This window comes from Sciurus vulgaris (genome assembly GCF_902686455.1).
Source record: "Sciurus vulgaris genome assembly, chromosome: 1".
Lineage (NCBI taxonomy): Eukaryota > Metazoa > Chordata > Mammalia > Rodentia > Sciuridae > Sciurus > Sciurus vulgaris.
The window spans coordinates 29,710,491-29,732,801 of record NC_136461.1 but is presented as its reverse complement, the minus strand read 5'-3'; the positions used below and the strand labels follow the sequence as shown (position 1 = coordinate 29,732,801).

At 39.6% G+C, this 22,311-nt stretch overlaps 1 protein-coding gene across 3 annotated transcripts in view; it reads left to right on the top strand.

Annotated features, from left to right (window-relative positions):
- Positions 1-16,744, top strand: part of TRIT1 (tRNA isopentenyltransferase 1) — a 44,920-nt gene extending 28,176 nt beyond the window's left edge. For 2 of the 3 annotated variants that reach the window (XM_079113495.1, XM_079113497.1), the window contains exons 3-11: positions 3,245-3,341; positions 4,048-4,193; positions 6,957-7,099; positions 9,232-9,343; positions 9,750-9,862; positions 10,105-10,182; positions 13,037-13,146; positions 13,693-13,810; positions 16,170-16,744. In XM_079113495.1, coding sequence (XP_078969621.1) covers positions 3,245-3,341; positions 4,048-4,193; positions 6,957-7,099; positions 9,232-9,343; positions 9,750-9,862; positions 10,105-10,182; positions 13,037-13,146; positions 13,693-13,810; positions 16,170-16,339 — 1,087 coding nt within the window. In that variant the 3' untranslated portion in view covers positions 16,340-16,744. The remainder of the gene's footprint in view (positions 1-3,244; positions 3,342-4,047; positions 4,194-6,956; positions 7,100-9,231; positions 9,344-9,749; positions 9,863-10,104; positions 10,183-13,036; positions 13,147-13,692; positions 13,811-16,169) is intronic. The other variant, XM_079113496.1, reaches the window with a different exon arrangement.
- The last annotated feature ends 5,567 nt before the right edge of the window (positions 16,745-22,311 follow it).

Genomic DNA, 22,311 nt, shown 5'->3' with positions numbered 1-22,311 from the left:
CTAATTAATATAGGAAAAGTGAGGGATGATGAAAAACAAACTAAAAAACCAAAGCAATTCAAAATGGTGATTCCCTTTGAGAAAAGTAGAGGTTGGGATGGGAATGAATATACAGGAAGCTTCAAAGGAATCGGGAATACTTCATTTCTTACATTGGATTTGTGAGTGTTTTATTACTAGGCTTCATAATTTACATGTATTACATATGTTCTTTTGTATGTATGGAATATTTTATAATTCAAAAAGAAGGAAAATAGCCCACTATAAAAAATTTAAGAACATACTACAGCTGGATGTGGTGGCGCATGCTTGTGATCCCTGCAGTTTGGGAGGGTAAGGCAAGGAGGATTCCAAATTCAAAGCCAGCCTCAGAAGTTTAGTGAGGTCCCAAGCAACTTAGCAAGATCCTGTCTCAAAATAAAAAGAGCTGGTGATGTGGCTCAGTGGTAAAGTGCCCCTGGGTTCAATCCCTGGTACCAAAATAGAAAAAAAAGAATAGACTATAAACCTAGGGGAAAATAAGGTCATATATATGCATGCACTGGGAATTAAACCCAGGGCCTCACACATGCCTCGCAAGTGTTTTACTTACACTTTCAGCCCTAATATTCATAATATATGAAGAACTCTTGTGAATCAATATGAAAAATACTTAAAGGGCATGAGCAATAATTCACAAAGGAAGAAATACAAATGGTGATAAACATGAAAAAGGTTTACCCTTGCTGTTAACCAGGGGCATAGAAATAAAATAATGAGCGAATTTTTTTGCCTATCAAATGGTCAGAGATTAGAATGTAGATAATAATTCCTGCTCTACCTACTTTACAAGGCCATTGAATCAGATGAGATAATGTATATGAAAGCTGGTTACAAATTAATACATATCAAATATAAGTTGTTGCTATAAGGCAGTTTGGTTTTTCAGAAAGAACTGATACAAAACAAAGAGCCAATTAAGATTTTTAAAGGACAGAACCAACAGGGGAAGATCACTTTTAGGCTAGATTTGTGAATTTTGGTAAAAGCCTAGATTCAGAACGTCACACTGAAAGTACTTTTTAAAAAAGTTAGCCTTTTGGTTTTGTTTGTGATAGGATCTCACTGTGTTGCCCAGACTGGCCTCAACTCTTGTGCTCAAGTGATCCTCTTGCCTCAGCCTCCTGAAGAATTAGAAGCTACCCTGACCTGCAACCCAGTCAGTCTTCTTTTTGGGTGATCCTGGGGATCCAAGCAGGGCCTTGTGCATGCTAGGCAGGTGCTCTACCACTACCTTCTGTCAGCCTTCTTAATTTGACAGGTGAAGGTACTAGTTGCTGAGGCCCTGAGAGGAGAGTTTTAAGAAAGATTATAGTAGTTTCATGTCGTGGGTGAACAAGTTAACCCTTTTCCCATCTAATGCTTTAAATTTCATATCCTTTCCTCTTCTACTCTCTCCTCTTCTGGTATCACATCAGTTTCCCTCTCTTCTCTTTTCTTGTTTCCTTTCCCTTTGTTAATTATAATATATAATTGAAATTTTATTTTACTCTGCTGTTTTTGTTATTATTATTAGTAGTAGTAGGATAAGTAGTAGTAGTAGTAGTACTAGTAGTAGTGATTGAACCCAGGGGTGCTTTACCACTGAGATACATTGCCAGCTCTTTTTTATTTTTTGAGAACTTTCAATCCTCCCACCTCAGCCTTCTGAATAGCTGGGATTACAGGTGTGGGCTGTTGCCCCTGGCTTTACTCTGTAATTATATGTTCCCTATACTTAAAGGGAGAATAGAGAATTTGTTATTCTTTTTTGAAGAATATAGGGCTGGGGATATAGCTTGGTGGTAGAGTGCTTGCCTAGCAGGTGTGAGGCCCTGGACTTGATCTCCAGCACTGCAAAAAAATAAATAAAACAAAAAAGACAGTGTTATTTCTTTGTGATCCTTGATTGGTAATATCTTTCTTTCCACTCCATCCCAGCCTACACCAATACCCCCCCCCCCCCCCAACACACCCTCTGTCCTCTGTCTCTTTCTCTCTCTTTGCCTTGAACTAGAAATTGAATCCTGGGGCATTCAACCATGGAGGTATTCCCTAATCCTTTTTATTTTGATTTTGATACAAGGTCTTGCCAAGTTGCGGAGGCTGGTACTGAACTTGCAGTCCTCCTGCTTCATCCTCCCAAATTGCTGGGATTTTAGGCATGTGTCACTATGCCCTGCCTACCCCAAACATATTAAGGGTTAGTGGGCTTCTGTAAAAATGGATCATCTATTTCTATGCCCACAGATTGGCTGGAAAAGGGAAGCATTGTGTATGTGATTCCTTATCTGGATATTAAAAGTCTTTTAATTAAATTAGTTATTCTCAGAAGCAAAGCCCTGTTAAAGCAGATAATTATCTGTTCAACAGAAATTTTAAAAAAGAATTCAAAGTAGCAGAGTTTTAAAAACAATAGTGACTAATGTAAATTGACTGCTTACTATTTCAGACATGGTAGGGAATTTATATATACATTGTTATACTAAATGTTCATAAGAACTCATGGGGATTTTACAGATGGGAAAACTGAAGTTCATTGTTGAGAACTTGCCCAACCTGGAGGTTTATGTCTGTTTGTTTCAGAACTTGTGCTTCTCAGTTTATCTGGTGAGGTCTCAAGTGGCTAAAATGTTCATTGCTACCACATAATGGTAAAAATAGGCCAAGAACTATGACTTGGAGAAACCAGGTTCTGTTTTTTCTTAGAAGGGAAAAGTCTCACACTGGACATCACCTTGGTGGCTTCCTGAGCAACTGCCACTAGAAAGTTATAGAACTGGAAGGACTTGCCATCATGCATTTGTCTCTGGTTTATGTAAGAACCTTCAGAGCTAATTGGAAATGATTCTGAATTTATAGGAAATTTTCAAGGTTGGTATAAATTCATTTTGGTTTCTACCTCTGCAAATAAATATGCTCTCTTGCTAATACTCCCTTTCCCAAGTGAGTCAGACTTATCTCTCTCTCTCTTTCTCTCTCTTTTCTTTTTTTTAGACAGTACCAGGGATTGAACCCATGTGTACTCTACTACTGAGCTACATCCCAGCCCTTTTTATTTTCCATTTTGAGACAGAGTCTTGCTAAGTTGCCAGGGCTGGTCTTGAACTTGCAATGCTTCTGCCTCAGCCTCCCCAGTAACTAGAATTACGGGTGTGCACTGCTGCACCTGGCAGGGTTCTCTTCTTAATTTTAAATATCATGGTGTCTTTCTTAATGTTCACATTGAAGATATATTTGCTCGAGACAAAATTCCTATTGTCGTGGGAGGAACCAATTATTACATTGAGTCTCTGCTCTGGAAAGTTCTTGTTAATACCAAGGTATGTTGACTTGTAGCACAACTGAAGAAATGAGTTCCTCTTTCATGCCAGCTAGTTTTAGTGGGAAGAAAGTTGACTCTTGCCTGTTTCTTGTACTCAGCAACTGTAATTTTCCTACTTAATATTCTGAAGCAAATGCCACCTTCATATGTGAAGTGTGCTCTCAAGGCTGCCCTAAGGGCAGGAGCTATGTGTGGGAAAAAATGTTCTTCTGTGCATTAATTAGCATTTCCATGTAAGTTAACAGTCCATTAGTCTGATTCAGCATTTCCTGGCTGGCAGCACAGTATCTATGTCAGAGAGATGTCCAACACTGACCTTTCTTGTGGAGATGCTACTGTGTTGGGTAGTACTTTACATATGCTAATGTGCTGGCATTTCTAGCCCACTGTTTGGACTAAATTCCTGGAAATGTTAAAATAGATGTGGTAGCCCTGGTACCTGTGTGCTTATGACAAGGAAGCAAGGGTAAATGAGTACTTACCTACATAGTAAGCCCTCCTTCCTCTTTATTTGCTGTGATCTCACAGCATTTACCACAGCGTATTGGAATTTTTGGTTTATCATCTGTCTCTCTCACCATATGCTAAGATCTGATTCATCTCCATTCTGTATTCCTAACATTGAGCAAAGTGCCTGGCACATATGGTCTCTCAATGTTTATTGAACTGTTGAATTAAATTTACTCTAAACCTTCGTTTAATAGCCCCAAGAGATGGGCACTGAGAAAGTGGTTGACCGAAAAGTGGAGCTTGAAAAGGAGGATGGTTATGTACTCCACAAACGCCTAAGCCAGGTAGACCCAGAAATGGCTGCCAAGTTACACCCACATGACAAGCGCAAAGTGGCCAGGTAAGAAAGACTGGGCCTGCTGCCCTGGAATTCTTTTAGAGTTGGAGGGTAGTGAGATGTTCATTTTGTCTGGGTCACAGAGAGGCTTGGTAATAGCAGTTAGGGGAGATTGATGTGTTGTTCCAGCTCAGCAGTTTAGGAGGCCCTGAGTTCCTGCCTCAGCCCAACTCCCTCAATAAATAGTTGCACCCTGCTTTGTTGTTACATTTTAAATGCATAATACAATATCATTTTCCCCTAGGGCTTATGTAATCTTGCTTCATTTTCTATTTGATCTTTGCTTGTATAACAGTTTTCATATAAATTTTTTCTGGCAGGCAGTCCATTTACATTGTGATTTGGGTTTCATAATTGGTTGTGCAATGCTGAATTCTGCCCTAGCAGCTTTCCCAGTGGGAGGTGGATTTTATAAACTGTCTCATAGCTCAACTCACCTTTGTACACAGAGACTTTCTTTTGTAGGGAAGAGAGGTGGTGAATGAACTCATAAGGTCATGTTTTCTAAGGTTATTTTGGAATGGCAGCCTCATCTGTTAGCTTTGTTTTTCTGCAGTGTTGGCAGTGATTACCACTTCTGGCAAAGTGAAACATCTAGTGAAGAACTTACTATATGGATGGTTATTCATATTAAATATTACAGTAACTTCTGGTATTGATAGGGGTTATAAAGTATTCCACTCAAATGATTTTTGTATATCAGTGTTTCTTAATCCTTTTTTTCATTATTCTGTGCTCCAGAAAACTTTCTAGAACTTTTCTTCCTAATTGTAAACCCCCGCACCTCCTGGTGAAAGAAACTTCACACTAAAGAATAAGATCTTGGGGCTGGGGATATAGCTCAGTTGGTAGAGTGCTTGCCTTGCAAGCACGAGGCCCTGGGTTCAATCCTCAGCACCGCCAAAAAGAAAAAAAAGAAGAAAAAGAAGAAGATCTTGAAGCTGGGTGTGATGGTGCATGCCTACAATCCCTGGGCAACTTTAAAAAGGTTTAGGGATATTGGTGGTAGAGTATCCCTGGGTTCGATTGTGAGTACCACACACACACACAAATAATAATAAGGTCTTTTCAGGTGGGGTTGTCCTTTGGAGTGCCACAAAACATTGTAAGTTTTATTTACCCCTTTGAAGGCAGTATCACCCTGATAAAGAATGCATGTTCTGGATTAATTATAATTAAGTTATACTTGTATTTTAAGCATTTTAATAGAAATCTTTCAGTTTTTATAAAACTCAAGAACACATAGATGAACATTCATTTTTATATTTTTTTTATTCTTTTATGACAAGTTTGATTTTTATTATTCTCCCCTTTGACTACTCAGTTCTTTCTTTCTTATCAGCTCTCTGTATTTGCTGCTTCTAAACTAGTAATGAATGTGAGAATTGTGCCATACGGGGGGTTACTATTTTCCAAGAAGAGTCCTAGAATCTCTTCTTTGTTTATTTTTGTTTTTATTTTTTATTTTTTTGTGGTACTGGGGATTAAACCCAGGGATACTCAACCATTGAGCTACACCCTGAGCCCTTTTAATTTTTATTTTGAAATAGGGTTTTGCTAAGTTGCTTAGGCTGGCCTCAGACTTGCTATCCTCCTGCCTCAGCTTCCTGATTGCCGAAATTATAGGCATGTGCCACTGTGCTCAGATAGTCTCTCTCCTTTAGAAAGGATTGCAGGATAGAGTTTTTGGTTTGTTTGTGTACTTTTTGGTAGTAATGAGAATTGAACCCAGGGCCTCATACATGCTAGAAAAGCACTTTACCACTGGGCTAACTACACCCCTAACCCTGTAAAAAATTTTTTTTGAGATGGTTTAAGTTGCTCAGGCTCAACTTCAATCTGCAGTCCTCTTGCATTAGTCTCCTGAGTAGCTGGGATTATAGGCATGCTCCATTACACCTGTCTGAAGGCCTTTTTATTTTTCTTTAGGGTTGAGTTTGTAGTCTAAAGTCTAGATAAGTATGGTATTCTTTACATTTGCCTTTTTATGTGTGCTGGGATTGAACTCAGGGCCTTGTGCATGCCAGCCACTCCCCAGGCTCAGCCACTCCCCAGCCCTGTTACATTTTTTTCTCTCTTATAGATCCTCTTTGACCATTAACACTGAAAGACAAGGGGTTTCTACTCTTGTGTTTGGGTTTTCAGGAAGTGGAATTGGGTCAGGAAGGGAAGGATCACTTTCAGGCTGATAAATTGCAATCACCCAGAGTGGTGGAGTATAGATTTGGGAGTTCAGTTACCTGTGCTGCATAATATAATAGATCTGCACAGAAGTGGATGGTTCTTTCTTCAGTGATCTTTGTACTAATAGAGTACTAGATTAGCCAGCAGCATTCCTCATTAAATTTAGGCATATTTAAAAAGAAAGTTGATGAGCTGGATATACAGCATACTTTTATACTGTGGGAAAGGAACTCCAGCGAGACCAGACTTGTTAGCTTGTACAAACTGTCCCAAACAAGCTCTTTTACTGCTCCCTTGAAAGTGAGTCCCATTCTATTTATGTAGAAGAAACCTATTTTACTGATTTTAGAATGCATGTGTAGAAGAATAACAGTTTTTCTCATTCTACCTAGAATTTTCTTTAGAAATCTTTCTGCATAGCTATAGGAATAGAGTAACTCTGGACCTTGTTTTGGGGGACTTATGCAGTGAAAATGAAAGTGAGGCTTTCTACTATATACAGCTTTTATCCTTGTTTCACTTGAGAGTGAATATTTCCTAATGGTTTTTATGGGTTCCCTCATCTCCTTTGAAACAACTTAGGAGCTTGCAGGTGTTTGAAGAAACAGGAATCTCTCATAGTGAATTTCTTCATCGTCAACATGCAGAGGAAGGTGGTGGTCCTCTTGGAGGCCCTCTGAAGTTTCCTAACCCTTGCATCCTTTGGCTTTATGCTGACCAAACAGGTAAAAGCCTTTGTCCTAGAGATCCAAGGTAGAACTTAGAATCTAAGTTACTGTATATAAAATGCTTGGAACTATCAATGCCTCATAATAAGCACTAAACTAGTGTTAGCCATTAAGTTTATTACACTATTATTACTCATTGACTTAGATACAGTGCCATTTTCTAGTTGTCTGTCTAGAAAGGCAGGAAGGGCAGTACTAGGATAAGGTGCTAGGGGTGGGACAGGAGGGGATGGGGGGAATGGGAAAGAAACTGCCAACCAGGAAGATCTAAAGAAGAAAGAGAAGGAAAAAAAGGAAGGTTTCCTCTGGAAGGAGGTCTGACCTCAGGGTTGGCTGGAGGCTGGATTACTAATTATTCTAGAAGTAGTAGGCCTGGAAAATGGATATTGTGATTAGTTAGCTTGCCTGATGGTGTTTTATTGCTGAAGTATAATAATGCCCTGTAATTGTAGTAACTTACTCATCCAGCAAACATTCAGTAAGCAATCAATGAAGTGCTGAGTACTCTGTGTAGTACTTGAGTTTCAGACATGAATAAGAGCTATACGCAGAGTACTGTGGAACCACAGGAGGGATGATGAGCCTTCTTCCAGGGGGAATCAGGGATTAATTGTAAAGGTATCCTATGGGCTAGGACTGGGAAGATATTATTATGTGGATAGGTAGTGTTATGTAGTAATTAATAGCATAGGTTCTGAGGCACACTATTTCATCTCAGATTCTTGCTCCATCATCTACCTATGTGAGTTTTTAAGACAAGTTGGTTTACCTTTCTGTGCCCCAACTCTCTTATAACATGGAGATATTTATTGAGGATTGTATGAATTAATACACACAAATTTGCATTGGGGGGTGTGTGTGGCTCAGTGGTAGGGTTCTTGTCTGGTGTGTCCAAGGTCCTGGCTTTGATCTCCAACACTGCAAAATAAGTGAATACATAAGTAAAGTACTTAATGCAAAGTGCTCAGAATATGCCTTGGCACACATGGTGCTCAATAAATGAAAGGTTACTATTATTAGGAAGAAGAAAGGTTACTATTATTGCAGGTCAAGAAATAGTAATGATAGAGATATAGAAGAACATAACTGAAATGGTGAAAATTTGCTGCTAAATTATTCTCAGTTTTGAGTTCATAGAAAAAGATAATTTTTAATAATGACTTTTTATAAATAAAAGCCTATAATTCATCATAAAATAATAATATCTCATTCAAAATAAACCTAGTTTTGGCCACCATATCTGAATAATTATGACCTTTCACTCCTTGCTCCTTTTTTCTAGCTCAGTTTAAGATAAACCTAGGATGATTTTGTATTAAAGTTCCTCATTTTTACCCAGGGTGTCATCTGGAGGGGTCTTTGTTTAAAAAATATTTTTCAATTTGTTATAATTAGTTATACATCATAGAAGAATATAATTTTTGTATTTTGACACATTATACATTTATGGAGTATAACTTCTTATTCTTCTGGTTGTACATGATATAGAATTACATGGGTCTTGTAATCATATATGCACACAGGATAGTAATACCTGATTCATTCTACTGTCTTCCCTATTCCCATTCCCCCTCCCTTCCCTTCATTCCTCTTTTTCTAATCCAAAGTACTTCTGTTCTTCCCTACCTTACCTCCCCACTTATTGTGAAATTAGCATCTGTGTATCAGAAAACATTCAGCCTTTTTTTAGGATTGGCTTTTTTCATTTAACATGATATTCTCCAGTCATCTGGGGGCTTATACATGTATACATATATATGGAAAGTAATACAAAGTTAGATGAACAATGACAAAATTATATAAAATAAAGGTAAACCAGGGGACCCTCAGCTGCCTCTAAAAAACAATGAATATATATTTCATACAATAATATTTATCCTTCATAATATCTATAATTATATGCTTTTGCTTTATATAATGAGAATATATGTGCTTCATTCTGGCTGTTTTTATTTGGAGTTGTTGAAGTTGAGTAAATATAACCTGAATTACTATAAAATCTTTGAAGTGTGAATTCTTTCTTCTATTTGAACAAATTCTCTTCTCCATGACAGCCTGTTTGTTCATCATATAAGTGTATTGTAGGCACCTTCAATGTCTTACTGGTTCATGGGCTAATTTGATTCAAGTTCTAGATGAGCGCTTGGATAAGAGAGTGGATGACATGCTTACTGCTGGGCTCTTGGAGGAACTAAGAGATTTTCACAGACGCTATAATCAGAAGAACATTTCAGAAAATAGGTGAGGATTTGGCTATTAACTCTGATTTACTCTCCATCCCTTGTCTGTGGTTGAAAGACCATAGACATAATCCTGGTTTTGGATCTACTTGTTTATTAGCCTTTGTCCTTGGCATTGGCAAGTGTTTTGAAAGGAGTGTTACTGTACTTGTTACAGTTGCAGTTTCTTATCTTTCAGACATTCAAAGGAGTTACTTTACAAGGAAGTAATTTGGGAGGTGGTGGGGAGGGGAAGGGAGAATTTCAGAGTCAGGAACTACTCAGGATCTCAGTTTCCTATGAAATGAAATGAAATGAAATGAAATGAAATGGCTCTATGAAATGAAATGGCTCTACTAGATCATTTCCAAGGCCCCTGCTAGCTTTCAGAGGCAATGGCTCATCTGCTGATGCTCTCCTATTCCCAGCCAGGACTATCAACATGGTATCTTCCAATCAATTGGCTTCAAGGAATTTCACGAGTACCTGATCACTGAGGGAAAATGCACACCAGAGACTAGTAACCAGCTTCTAAAAAAAGGTGTGAATTCCTCCATCTAACCTAGTCTTGGACATCCTTGGGTGACAGAATACCCTGCTGGTATGATCTGAGCAAGAGCTGAGGCTAGAGAATCCCAAATTACCTTCAGCTCAGAATTGAAATTGTCATCCTTCAAAGCTAACATTGTGCTAATTTTTTCTGCTGCTGGGCTGGGAGGGCCTGCTTTTTGGCAGGGAAAGATGTACTTACCTAGATGTTCCTATATCTACCATATCTTTCAGGTATTGAGGCTCTGAAACAAGTAACTAAGAGATATGCCCGGAAGCAAAACCGATGGGTTAAAAACCGTTTTTTGAGCAGTAAGTCTCATGTTTATCTTTATTCTCTGGGCCCACATTTTTTTAATAGAATATAGGTATCCTCTGAGCACCTGTTCTAAAATTTGGGATCTGACCAGGGAGAAGATGTATTGCATAAATGATCATTCAGGGATATTTTTTGTGTGTGTGACATTTCGGAAAAAAATAGTTTCCATTGAGCAGTATTCTTTATCCCTTGACCAGATGGTACTTACTACAAATAGGTAAGAGGGAAACAGCAACGTCTTTGGCAGAGTTGGTATTTGGAGCTGATTTTAGCTTTAGTTTTGCACCTGAAGAGCAATCAGAATTCTGTTAAAAGCTTTCCTAATTAAAATGGTTTTTGGGCCAGAAAAGAGTAAAACCTTGCTGAGTGTGATGATGCTCAACTATGATCCCTGCTACTCAGGAGACTGATGCAGGAGGATTGCAAGTTTGAAGCCAACCTTGGCAACTTAGCATGACCCTATCTCAAAATAAAAAATATGTTTTAAAAGGGGCTGAGGATGTAGCTCAATGGTAAAGTGTTCCTGGATTCAATCTCTAGTATGGGGTGGGGACAAAACCTTCCCCACTTATTCCAGCCTCTTCGTTATAGTCAGACATGGTATTTAAGTTGTTTCAACTGAAGCTTTAGACAAGCAGACCTCTTAAATGAAGAGGAAGGAAATTCTTATTATTGACTCTATACTGTGTCTTTGGCACTGAATTTGGTGTTGTACGTGTATTATTGAACCCTCAGGGATTAGTCTTTTCTTTTTACAGATGAGAAAATTAAGGCCCGAAGAAGTTAAATAACTTGCCTCAAATCCTCCAGCAGTACAGATTGAATGCAGGCCTGACTCCAAAATTTACACTTTTGTTTCTTTTAGTTATATTGTTAGCTAGATAGCATTAGTATTGGGCCTTGTTAAGAAATTGTGTACTTATGAGGTAAAAGGAGATTAATTTAAGTGAAACTCCATTTAATCTTGTGAATACTTTTTAAATATACTACTGAATCATCCTCTATTTACTGTTTGCCAGTAGATTTCTGCTTTCAGTTACAGGTAGGATTACTGAAACCTTCACCCCTGCTCCTTAGTGTGTATGCTCTGAACACATAAATACCTTGATCCATGTTGTAGACCACTGGGTTGCTTTCATCTACATAGTCTTCTTTCCCTGCATATCATGATGGAGGAGAACTCTGTGTCATTTGAAGTTTAAGTTCAGTTGTATAAATTTCAAGTGCAGTTTCTCTTCCCAAGTCTGACAATAAGTGTAACAAAAGGTTTGTTTGTAATAATTTGGAACTTCCTCCTGTGGTAAAGCCACAGTCACTCCCTTATCCCTGAGGGGAGGGGTCGATAGCACAGTGTGTCATATGCCTGTTCCTCATTCGTGTATGTGCCAGCACAGTCTTGGTGCTAGAGTGAAAGGCACAGCTGCTCTGTAAGTCAGGAGCCACATGTGATTGGCCAGGGCTGGTCTGCTGGGATATGGTTCTGGCAAAGAGCCAGAGGGACTTCCCCACCCCAGCTTGGCCTTGGACTCAAGCCAGAAATAGCAGCTGGGAGCCGAGAACTTGTTGAAAGGTGCTTAGACAGGGCACAGAAGCCCAACAAAGGACTTAGAGGAGAAAGGAAAATGTAGAGTGGCCTGGAAACAGGTGCATAGCTTAGCCAAGGCCAGGTGTACTGTGGGTGCTGCCTGTACCCTCCCAGTTTCACCTTTCCGTGTGGTGGCAGGTGCAGCCCAGTCTAGTTTATAAAGAATCTTATTTGTGGTTGGCACAATCAAAAGGCCAGCACCTGCCAGACGTTGGCATTCTGATGCCTTTGATGTTTTTTGTCCATGGGGTGATGCTCTTTGCCTTTAGTCAACTGAATTCACCTACCTGTAGATAGCAATTTAGTTTGTCTATAGACTGGGGAAGCTACTAGCAGAGACTAAAGTCCTGGTACATGGTGGCTCAGTTGGGTGAAATGCCTGCAGCTACACTGTGTGCAACCTTCAGCCACATCTCCATTCATAAGTCTTTATCAGTAGGTATTTCTTGAATAGAGTAGGCTCTTAAGAAAAGGGGTTCAGCTAGATTAATTCCAGGACATGTTTCCAGTTCTCAGATTCAACAGCTCACTGTTGTTCCCAACCCATGGTCACCGGCATGCTGTCAAGGATTTTTATGAATACAAGGCTGCTGGAGGGATATACACTCCCTGAGACTAATGTCTACCTCTAAAGAAAGCTGAGAACTCTCTTGCCACAGAGTGCCATAATTATAAGATGACATGGAACTCAGACACTTAAAGCTCTTAATTTATTTCTTCCTATTGTGTACTACATTCATATTGTAGCCCACATAGTGTTCACTAGAGCTGTTACTCCATTTTGATTTCTTGACTGATTAGAAAGATTCCGCACCTAGTCTCTGGATGTGTAACCAGACTTATTGGCTTCAGACAAGTTAACTTTCAAGGTCTTGCCAGGCATGGCACACATGGAATCCCAGTGATTTGGGAGGCCAAGGCAGGGGATCACAAGCTTGAGACCAGACTTATTGGCTTGAGACCAGTTTCAGAAACTTAGTGAGACCCTGTCTCAAAACAAAAATAAATAAATAAAAAGGGCTGGGGATGTAGCTCAGTGGTAAAGCACCCCTGGGTTCAATTTCTAGTAAAGGAAACAAAAAACAAAAACACAATCTTGTAGGTCCTTCTTGGATTGTGGTTAATTATGGTGGGATGACAGGCATGGTCAGAATGTTTATTCCTTTGGCCCTGTGTGTTACTCTTGAGGGTTATAGAGTCCTAGGAGTAGAATAGATTGGGTCTTGGAGGATGATCTCACAACTTTTCTTTGTCATCATTAGGACCTGGTCCCAGTGTCCCTCCGGTATATGGCCTAGAGGTGTCTGATATCTCAAAGTGGAAGGAGTCTGTTCTGGAACCTGCTCTTGATATAGTGCAAAGTTTTATTCAGGTGATTATTAATCATTGTACAGTTTGTTATAATTTTTGAAGCACTTTCCTTCACTAATATTTTTGGTATTATGTTGGGGACCAAGTCTCTTTTTCCAGGGAATAAAGCAGAGGGGCTGACTGCTTTTAGATCCCTGGAGGTTGTGTTTCTACTTTCGCATTTGGAAAGGTTATTTCTAGCTGGGCACAGTGGCACACACCTGTAATCCCAGCAGCTCAAAAGGCTAAGGCAGGAGGTTCGCAAGTTCGAAGCGTCTCAGCAACTTAGTGAAGCCTCAAGTAACTTAACAAGAGCCTGTCTCAAAACAAAAAATAAAAAGGACTGGGGATGTGACTCAGTGGTTAAGCACCCCTGGGTTCAATCCCCTGTATCAAAAAAAAAAAAAAAAAGAAAGAAAAAGATTTTGACAAAATTTGTTCACAGCCTACCTGCTCTACTAGGTGTGAAAAAGGAACCTTGGGAAAATCCCACTCCCTTAATATCAGAGAATTATACCCAAATCTCTAAATTGATTGTTCTCCCCCTCTCTGCCTTTGTTGTTTTTAGGGTCACAAGCCTGCAGTTGCTCCCATGAAGATGCCATTCAATGAAACCGAGAACAAGAGAAGTTACCATATGTGTGATCTCTGTGGTCGAATCATCATTGGGGACCGTGAATGGGCAGGTAGAGTGTGGGAAAGGCATGGAGAAATATGTAAGGGTGGGTTACATTGCCTTCCTGAAACTTAAGGTCTTTGGTAGGTTGAATGCTGGAGTCTGCTCATTTGTAAAGGGACAGCCAGATTCCTCTAAGAGCCTGTGCTTAAAATACCCTGGAGGCTTTCCCAAACTGGGAAGTTGTCTCTGCATTCTAAAATGTAAAGGAATATCTTATACCCTCCAGCTCTAACTGGAATAGGTAAATTCTACAGAGAGTTTTGCAGTTATCTTTCTAGAGCTCCTTTGACCTCATAATCCTGCCTGAGAGAAATTTCTTGGCCTTTCATGTTTAGAACTCAGTGGGGGTGAGATACAATTGTAAGGGAGTCAAGGCACCTCCTCCAGGACCTGAAGAAGTAGAAGCGTAGCTGGGAGGGAGCAGGAAATGCCATTACTTCTTCCAAGCACATTCTTCTGAAGTAGTTATCTCTTTAGTACTTCTCAAGGTAATTTGTTGAACTAGTTGGTAATGGCTCAAACTGGTGAAAGATGGAAGGGAAGCTGACAGCATGTATAAAGCAGGAAGAGGGTAGTGCTCTCCACCACCAGGGCTACCTGCCCTAAGGCTCTGCATTTTTGCTTTAGAACTTGGATCTGTCCCACCACAATCACCTCCCACTCCCATGTCACTCTCCTGTGAATTTCTGTACTCATCTAGGCGAAGCCCATGGAACTTCATCCCCAGGCTTTGAATTTAGAAACATGTGAGGCTCGCTCCTTTTAAGTACAGTGGGGCTTGTAGTTTACCCAGTGGCTGGAATCCTTCTGTTCAGAATACCACTTTGCTTGGATTCTCAGAGAAGTAGTTTTTTCTCCTCATATCAACCAATAGAATGATTAGGTTTATTAACTGGTAACTGGCAAAATGAACTCCATTGTCAGAGGCTGGGGATGGCTGTGATTGCCTAGCCAGCAGAAGAAGCCTTGATTGTCGTTGGTTTATAATGATGAAAGGGGAAGGGAAAGAGAGTGTCTGATTGTTTCGTAAAGGAAACTTAGTGGTTCGATTTGTTGAATGTCATTCAGGGGGAGCCTTAGAGAAGCAACATTTGTGAGCTTTTGTGAGCTTAGCTGTGTAAGCCCTTCTATAGTGCCATCTGTCATGTCCTTGCTCCCATCTCCTGCTGCCATGGAGAGCCAGTCCAGAGCCTAGTTTTTGCCTTAGGCTGTATTTGGAGAACAAAGCTGACTTTTCTCCCCAAGAAACTGTTCTTTGACTTCTAACCTCTTCCTTACTTAAGCGCGCTTCTAAGCTCTTAATAACGTTTTTAATATGTATAAAAGAAATTAATCAAATCATCCCTAACTTTAGGTGTTTCTAGGAGACATTTCCTTGAAGAAGAACAGGATAGTAAAAATGAGACTGTATGAGTTAGTCAGAAGTGAGAACTGTCTTAGGGTGAGAGGTCAACAATTGAATCATACTACAGCTCAGCTTCACTTGTGGACCCAAAGAACGAATAGATGGTCAGAGATAACACCCCTTACTATCTCTCTGGAGCACTGTATGCTAACAGAATGGAAGCTTTGTGGGTTAGTCCTTCAAATGGCTTATTTGATCTAGGCCTAGAGATATCAGACCAAGAGGGACAACCTATGAGAGTTGGGCAGGAGTGGGAGAGGCACGTGATAGGTTTGATGCTGCAGTGTGAGGCATAGACAAAGATTTGAATTTCTAACAGTTTAGCCTTGTGAGTTGAAACGCATCTGTAACAGGAAGCCCATATATCATAGAGACCTGATTCTGGAAAGTGGGGTCTCCTTTGGGAGCCATAGTTCTAAGCAGAAGAGTTTATCTGCTGTGTGATCTTGGACAAAATATACAACCTCTGTGAACTTCAGTTTCTCTCCATATAAAATGAGCAGAAGAACTGGGCATGGTGGCACACACCTGGAATCCCAGCGACTTGGGAGGCTGAGGCAGGAGGTTCCCAAGTTCAAGGCCAGTCTAAGCAACTTAGTCCTGTCTTAAAATAAAAAGGACTGGGGTTGTAGCTCAGTGGTAAAGCGCTCTTGGATTCAGTCCCTAGTACCCCCCAAAATAATAAATTTTTTAAAAGTAAGAAGAGACCATCCTGCAAGATTGTTGTGAGGGTTAGTGATGTGATGTTACCTAGCACTTGATACATGGAAGTTCTTTCTGACTTTCTAAGCTAGCTGGCCATAATTTATTTTTCCTTTAAAAATTCTAAGCAGCTCTGCTGGTTTATTTGTCAAGCCTGTTGTTTATTATTAAAAACAAAAATTATGTAATTGAATTGCTTTTAGGGTTAATTCTAAAAAATTCTAATGAGGCTTTCGTTTGTTTGGTTTTGTCTTATCAGCACATATAAAATCCAAATCCCACTTGCACCAACTGAATAAAAGAAGAAGATTGGACTCAGATGCTGTCAATACCACAGAAAGCCAGAGTATTTCCCCAGACTGTGACAAAGAACTTAAAGAGAAGAGATCCTCAAGGCAGAATGATGAAGAGCTAATATCCAGCATTTAAAAGACACGTTCAGTGATTTTTGCAAAGGTGGTGGGAATCTAGTTGAGGATGGAGGCCTGTGCCTGTCTCGCACATCTGGGCTGAGGAGTGCTGTTCAGAAAGTCCTACCATTTTCTTTCATACAGTGGTGTGGTTTTAAAGTCTCATGTTGTCCATAATGGAAACAGCAGATCTTTCAGCTCCTTGTATGGCTGTTGTGTCAGGGTAGAATTTTTTTTCTTTGTATCTTAAAGATTTTATTTTAAAAAGAAGCACAGAGGGCTGGGGTTGTGGCTCGGTGATAGAGCGCTTGCCTGGCATGTGTGAGGCACTGGGTTTGATTCTCAGCACCATATACAAATAAATAAATAAAGGCTCACCAACAACTAAAAATTAAAATTTAAAAAAAAGGAAGCACAGATTTGCGCATTTTTATACTTGAGGATTTTTTTAGTGGTGAATATCAGCATTCATTACAAAAACTTCATTTAAAAAAGTTTTTTTTATTCCTGATGCTGGCTAAAATTTCTAATTTCCAGATGCTTTTGTAGGTGACTGAGATATTGTGAGCCATAAATCAGGAGTGAATTTGAGGAAATGACAGGAAAGGACCATCGCCAATAAGATGATTAAGTGAACCAAACAAGTTCTTGGAATTCCACAGAGAGGGAGGGAATCAAACTGAGGTGTTGTGACCTGGTACTTGAATTCTAAAGACTTTGAAATTTTTTGAGCTACTACTGTGTGATAATTGCTTATCACTGTTGTCTTCCTGTTGAGTTAGAAATCTCTATTTTTATTGAAAACCAAATAAAGTAAGTTAACAAAAGCCTCTTTGATATTTAAAAAAATATGTTGCCCATGTCCAGTTCATACACAATATGCTATCAGTTTGATAACTTTTTCCTCAAATTTAACATTATTCATAGACTTACATAGCAGACATTAAGCTTGTATTCCTGGAAGATATCCAGAGTCAGTCTTTTATTGAAGATTTGTTATTTCAAGTTGAAGCATTCTTTCTAGAGTGACTTGAGCTGCCAGCAGCATTAAATAAATATATACTTATATGTAACAGAAAATTAAGCATTTTTAGACATATAAGTCAGGAGCATTATACATTCACATTATTTTGGCAATCATCACTGCTATTTGCAAAACCTTTTCATTCCAGACAGCAATAACTCCTCCCTTCATACTTGTTCAGATTCTGTTACATAAGAGGCCCTTGGACTAGCCTTGAGGGAATACAGAGATGAGATGTGGTTCTTGCTTTCAGGGATCTTGTAAATATTGTATATACACATAAGCCAGTAGTCTAAGACAGAGTATCAAAAGCTGTAAAAACTTTAGAATTTTAGTTTAGAATCTACAAGAAAGAACTTGTAGAAGAAGGAACATTTCTGCTGGATCTTAAAATGAAATTTTTGGTAAATGTGTTAATCTATGTATAGAAGACTACATAGAAGAGAAGGTAGAGTGAAAGAACTATGTAACTTGATGGGCCTTTTATCAGTAAGGGCTGAATTTCAGAGCCTCACCACCTTTCACTGATTTGATTCTCAAGAATAAGTGTTTTCTCTGATCAGAGAAGAAAATGTCCTTATACCCAACCCATCCTGTTCTTCATGTGCTGATTTTCCCAGTTTATTTGGTACTTTCAGGGGCTAACAGGATGGGAAGCCACATCTTCTCACTGGGTGCCAAAGCACTTGAGATACATTATCTGCCCATAGAGTCCTGGTGAGAGAGGCTATTGGCACTGCTATAAACCAGTTGGAGACCAAGGACAGCAAGGGAATGCAGTTTGCAAGCGGCAGAGCCAGAATTGGGGTGAGACTGGAAGACACGAGCTGTTAAGTCTTGTGTTAAGCTAGCTGTTTCTAGGGAGGAAGTTTAGTTTCTGAAATACTCAAGTTGCTAGATATATTTTAAAGGTTAAAAAAGTCTTGCCCTCAAAAGCCTTTAATCCTTCCATCTGAAATACCTAGAGCAATAACTTCTCATTGAACTCATCACTATCTCTATGACTATCTCTATGACAATTGGAATTCAGGAATGTTTTTATCCTCACCCCCCAAAAAAGAAAAAAATCAAAGTGCTTATATTTATGAAGAATCTGCGAAGTTCAAGGCAACATGGTTAAGCCTACTGTGTATAGTCTTAGAAACAGTTAAGTTTGGCAAAAAAGAATTCCTTCACCAGTAGCAAAGAACCTGGGCTAGTTAGAAATTTTATTAAGAAATCTGCTGAGTGCCCAGGTGTGTGGCATTGCCTCAAATAGGGTTCACCGCTGCCTGTTGCCCAATATCTTTGCTGATGACTGTAGGAAAGGAAAGTCATTTTTCTGCCTTGTGATTATCATCAGTGTAGAGATTAAAGAATCCTTAGCCTCATCTTATACAGATGGGGAAATTGAGGCCAAAAACAGATGTGCCACAGTCACAAAGCAAGTTGTGGTAAAGCCGGGACAGACGGACTCACCTTTTCGCTCAACTACAAAAATCCCTTAACAAATCTCACTGGATATCTGGGAAGGATTAGTAATACTCGCTTTGAACTATTTGCTCAGCCTGGAGTGAGGATGAGGAATCCAGTTTGTGCCATCTGGCCTCAGCTGATCCCCAGATGAACAGAGTCCTTCAGTCCAGGTACCTAGTTTCCAGTCCATCACCAGCAGTGCTATCTAAATGGCTTTGGTAATTAATTCCAACAGTGAGTGTGCTATTAGGTTAATCTGCTTCTGCCAGTAAAAATCTTGATTTAGTCTTTGGACACTTTTTGCAGTTTAGACAATGTTGTTTTAAGCAGGTAAGAAGTACTTTGAAAGAGTTGGATTCTTTTTTGATGTGTTTTGGTACTGGGGATTAAACCCAGGGGTGCTTTACCACTGAGCTACATCCCCAGCCCTATATATTTATTTATTTATTTAAAATTTTGAGACAGGGTCTTGCTAAGTTGCTTAGGAACTAAAGCTAAATTACTGAAGCTGGCCTTGAAGTTGTGATCCTCCTGCCTCAGCCTCCCAGATAGCTGGGATTGTAGGTGTTTGCTACTGTACTCAGCCAGTTAGATTCTTAGTTAAAATACTTTGCTTGATTTTTAGGCCTGAGCAAGGAAAGGGTTCACTGATAGCCTAGATACATAGTTTGAGCTTTTCTGACTCTCAGCAATTAATTTTACTCTTCTAAAAATATATATATATATACTCAACCTCAGTTTCACATTCAACAAAAATAATTTTTCTATTTAAAGCACACACACATACAATCCCCAAAGTGGTGGGGGTGTAGCTCAGTGCCCTAGCATTTGCAATGCCTTGGGTTTGATCCCAACACTGCAGAAACAAAAACCCAAAACCAAACCACACAACACAACATTAAAAACCAACAGCAATAACATACACAAAGACATGAAAGCAAGTTTATGAATTCAGTGACTATGTCCTTAGCACCAGGAAGCCGTCAAATATTGAATTTAACGGCTAAATGGGTCTTTACATAAGTGATCTGGTTCAGTCATTAAGTACCCTTTAACCAGGAAGAAGTCTTGGAGTAGTAGCCACATGTAGAAATTCATTAGTTGATTATCCCCTACTTGGGCAGTTAGGACTATTTTCTAAAATGTTGGCTAACTGATCATTTGTAAAGCTATTCTCCATGTGTACAAAGGAAAGTACAAGATTGTATTTGTTAGGTAAGACTAAGCTGCTGTAACAAACTATGGTAGCTTAAAGAACAATGTAGTTGATTCTTTCTCGTATAACAGCTCTGGGGAGTTAGCCTTTCTGAAGAGAGCAGTCCAGGTCAGTGGGGCAGCTCTGCTTCAGAGGGTCATTCAGGGACACATATCATGTTGCTTCTCCATCCTCTGGAGCATTATCCTCATCTGTGTGCTTAAAGCTAGCATCTCTGGTCCCAACCAGTGGGAAGGGGAATGGGAGCAGGAAGGAGGCAAGAGCCGGAGGCACAACCCTCACCTTTAGGATTAGAAACTGCAGTAGCATTCCCAAGTCTGCTCACTTTCTATTGGCCAGGACTTAGTCATATGGCCTCATCTATCTGCCAGGGAGGCTGAGAAATGGACTCCAGCCATGTGCCAAGAAAGAATGGGAGAACAGATTTTGGTGGGCAACTTGCAGTCTCCACTAAATTGATATTGTGGAAAGAACACTGAATTCCAACCTCATTTTACTAATTAGCTCTGTTAATTTGCTAGGGGCAAATCTCTCTATTTTGCCATCTGTGAAATTCATGAGTCATATGAGCTGACCTCTGAAATATTTCAGAAAGTAAAGCTTGACAAAATCCTGGCTGTGGCACTTTAAGACAAGAATGGAAAAAAAAAAAAGCATTACCAGGGATGTGAGACTATATGAACCTTAAGGTCAATGGTGAATATGCTAAAGATGGTGGGGAGGAGATGGATGCAGTGTCCAATGGCTTGTGCCTGTAATCACAGGTACTGGGGAGACAGAGACGGGAAAATCAAAGTTCAAGTCCAGCCTAGGCAATATGGTGAGATTCCATCCACCAAATATTAAAAAAGAAAAGATGGTGGGGAGAAATGATGGAAAGTGTTTTGAGGACTGTGAAATAATTGAGCTAATGTCTACCTGCTCACCTCCAAACATTTTTTTTTCTTCCTTTTACTGGGGATTGAATCCAGGGTTGCTCTACCACTGAGGTACATCCCCAGCTAAGTTGCTGAAGCTGACTTCAGAATTTGCCATCTTCCTCCTTCAGCCTCCCATCCAGACTTCTTTTTATAGGGGGAAAAACCCACGATTTGTAATTTTGGCTGAATACTGTCCTATTCAACATACTATGTGGGAAATTATTCAAGCAGCCTCAGTTTCCTCATGTATAAAATGGAGTTATCTCCATTCCAGGGGATATCATAAGAATTAAGTAAGTTCCTTTTTCTTTCTTTTCTTTTCTTTCTTTCTTTCTTTCTTTCTTTCTTTCTTTCTTTCTTTCTTTCTTTCTTTCTTTCTTTCTTTCGTATTGGGGATTGAATGCAGGGTGCTCTACTACTGAGCTGTATCCCCACCCCCTTTTAATTTTTATTTTGTGAGGATCTTGCTAAATTGCTGAGGCTGGCCTCCAATTGTTATCCTCCTACCTTACCTTCTCAAGTTGCGGAGATTACAGGGTGTGTGCTACCATGCCTGGCTGAGTTCCTTTTGTAAATAGCATATTGGATTGGCACTGTGGCGTCGAGTAGTCAGTTGGTGTAATTGGATTTATTTGCTTCATTGGGGAAAATTTGTTAATGCTATGGAAATGTTGGTTTATGGTTTGTTGTTAGTTAAAAATAATACTATTAGAGCAAGCTCTGACTTAACACTGACTAGTAATGGCCAAAAATGGTGACTTGGTGTTTATTTGTCACCCAGCTAGTCTTCAAATATTAGGTTATGTGTGTTCTTTTGAATGCATATGATTTGTCCCATGGCTCAGCTTACTTGCTTGAATTGTCTTCTTTACCTGAAATGCCCCTTTCCCTACTCTTCACCTAGAAAACTCCACATTCTTTAAGGCCTATATCTGATGTCCGCTGTTTAGAGAAAGCTTCCTTGGCTCCTCTTAGGCAGCTTAGTTTTTCCTTCCTGTGTGATCCCTAGCAATATGCATATTAGCAAGTGCTTATGTATCACTTGGTGTCAGGCACTGTCATAAGTGTTTTCACACATACTAACTGGTTTAGTCCTCACAGCAGCCCTCTGATAGTGTTGTCATTGTTATTAATAACTCAACTTTACAATTGAGGAAATTGAGTGGAGTAGATAAGCAAGGGCAGGCTGTGATGGGAAAATAAATAGGTGACTCTAGAGTTTATGCTTTACCTCCTTGTCTTGCCCACATATCACCTTTAACTGTCTCTTGCTCCCATTGGATAGTAAATTCTGCCAGGATGTGAGTTCTGTTTTAAGACTAGTGTGAAACAGTGGACATGGCAGTAGCTACTGAGGCTGCATCCTGTGAGGCACC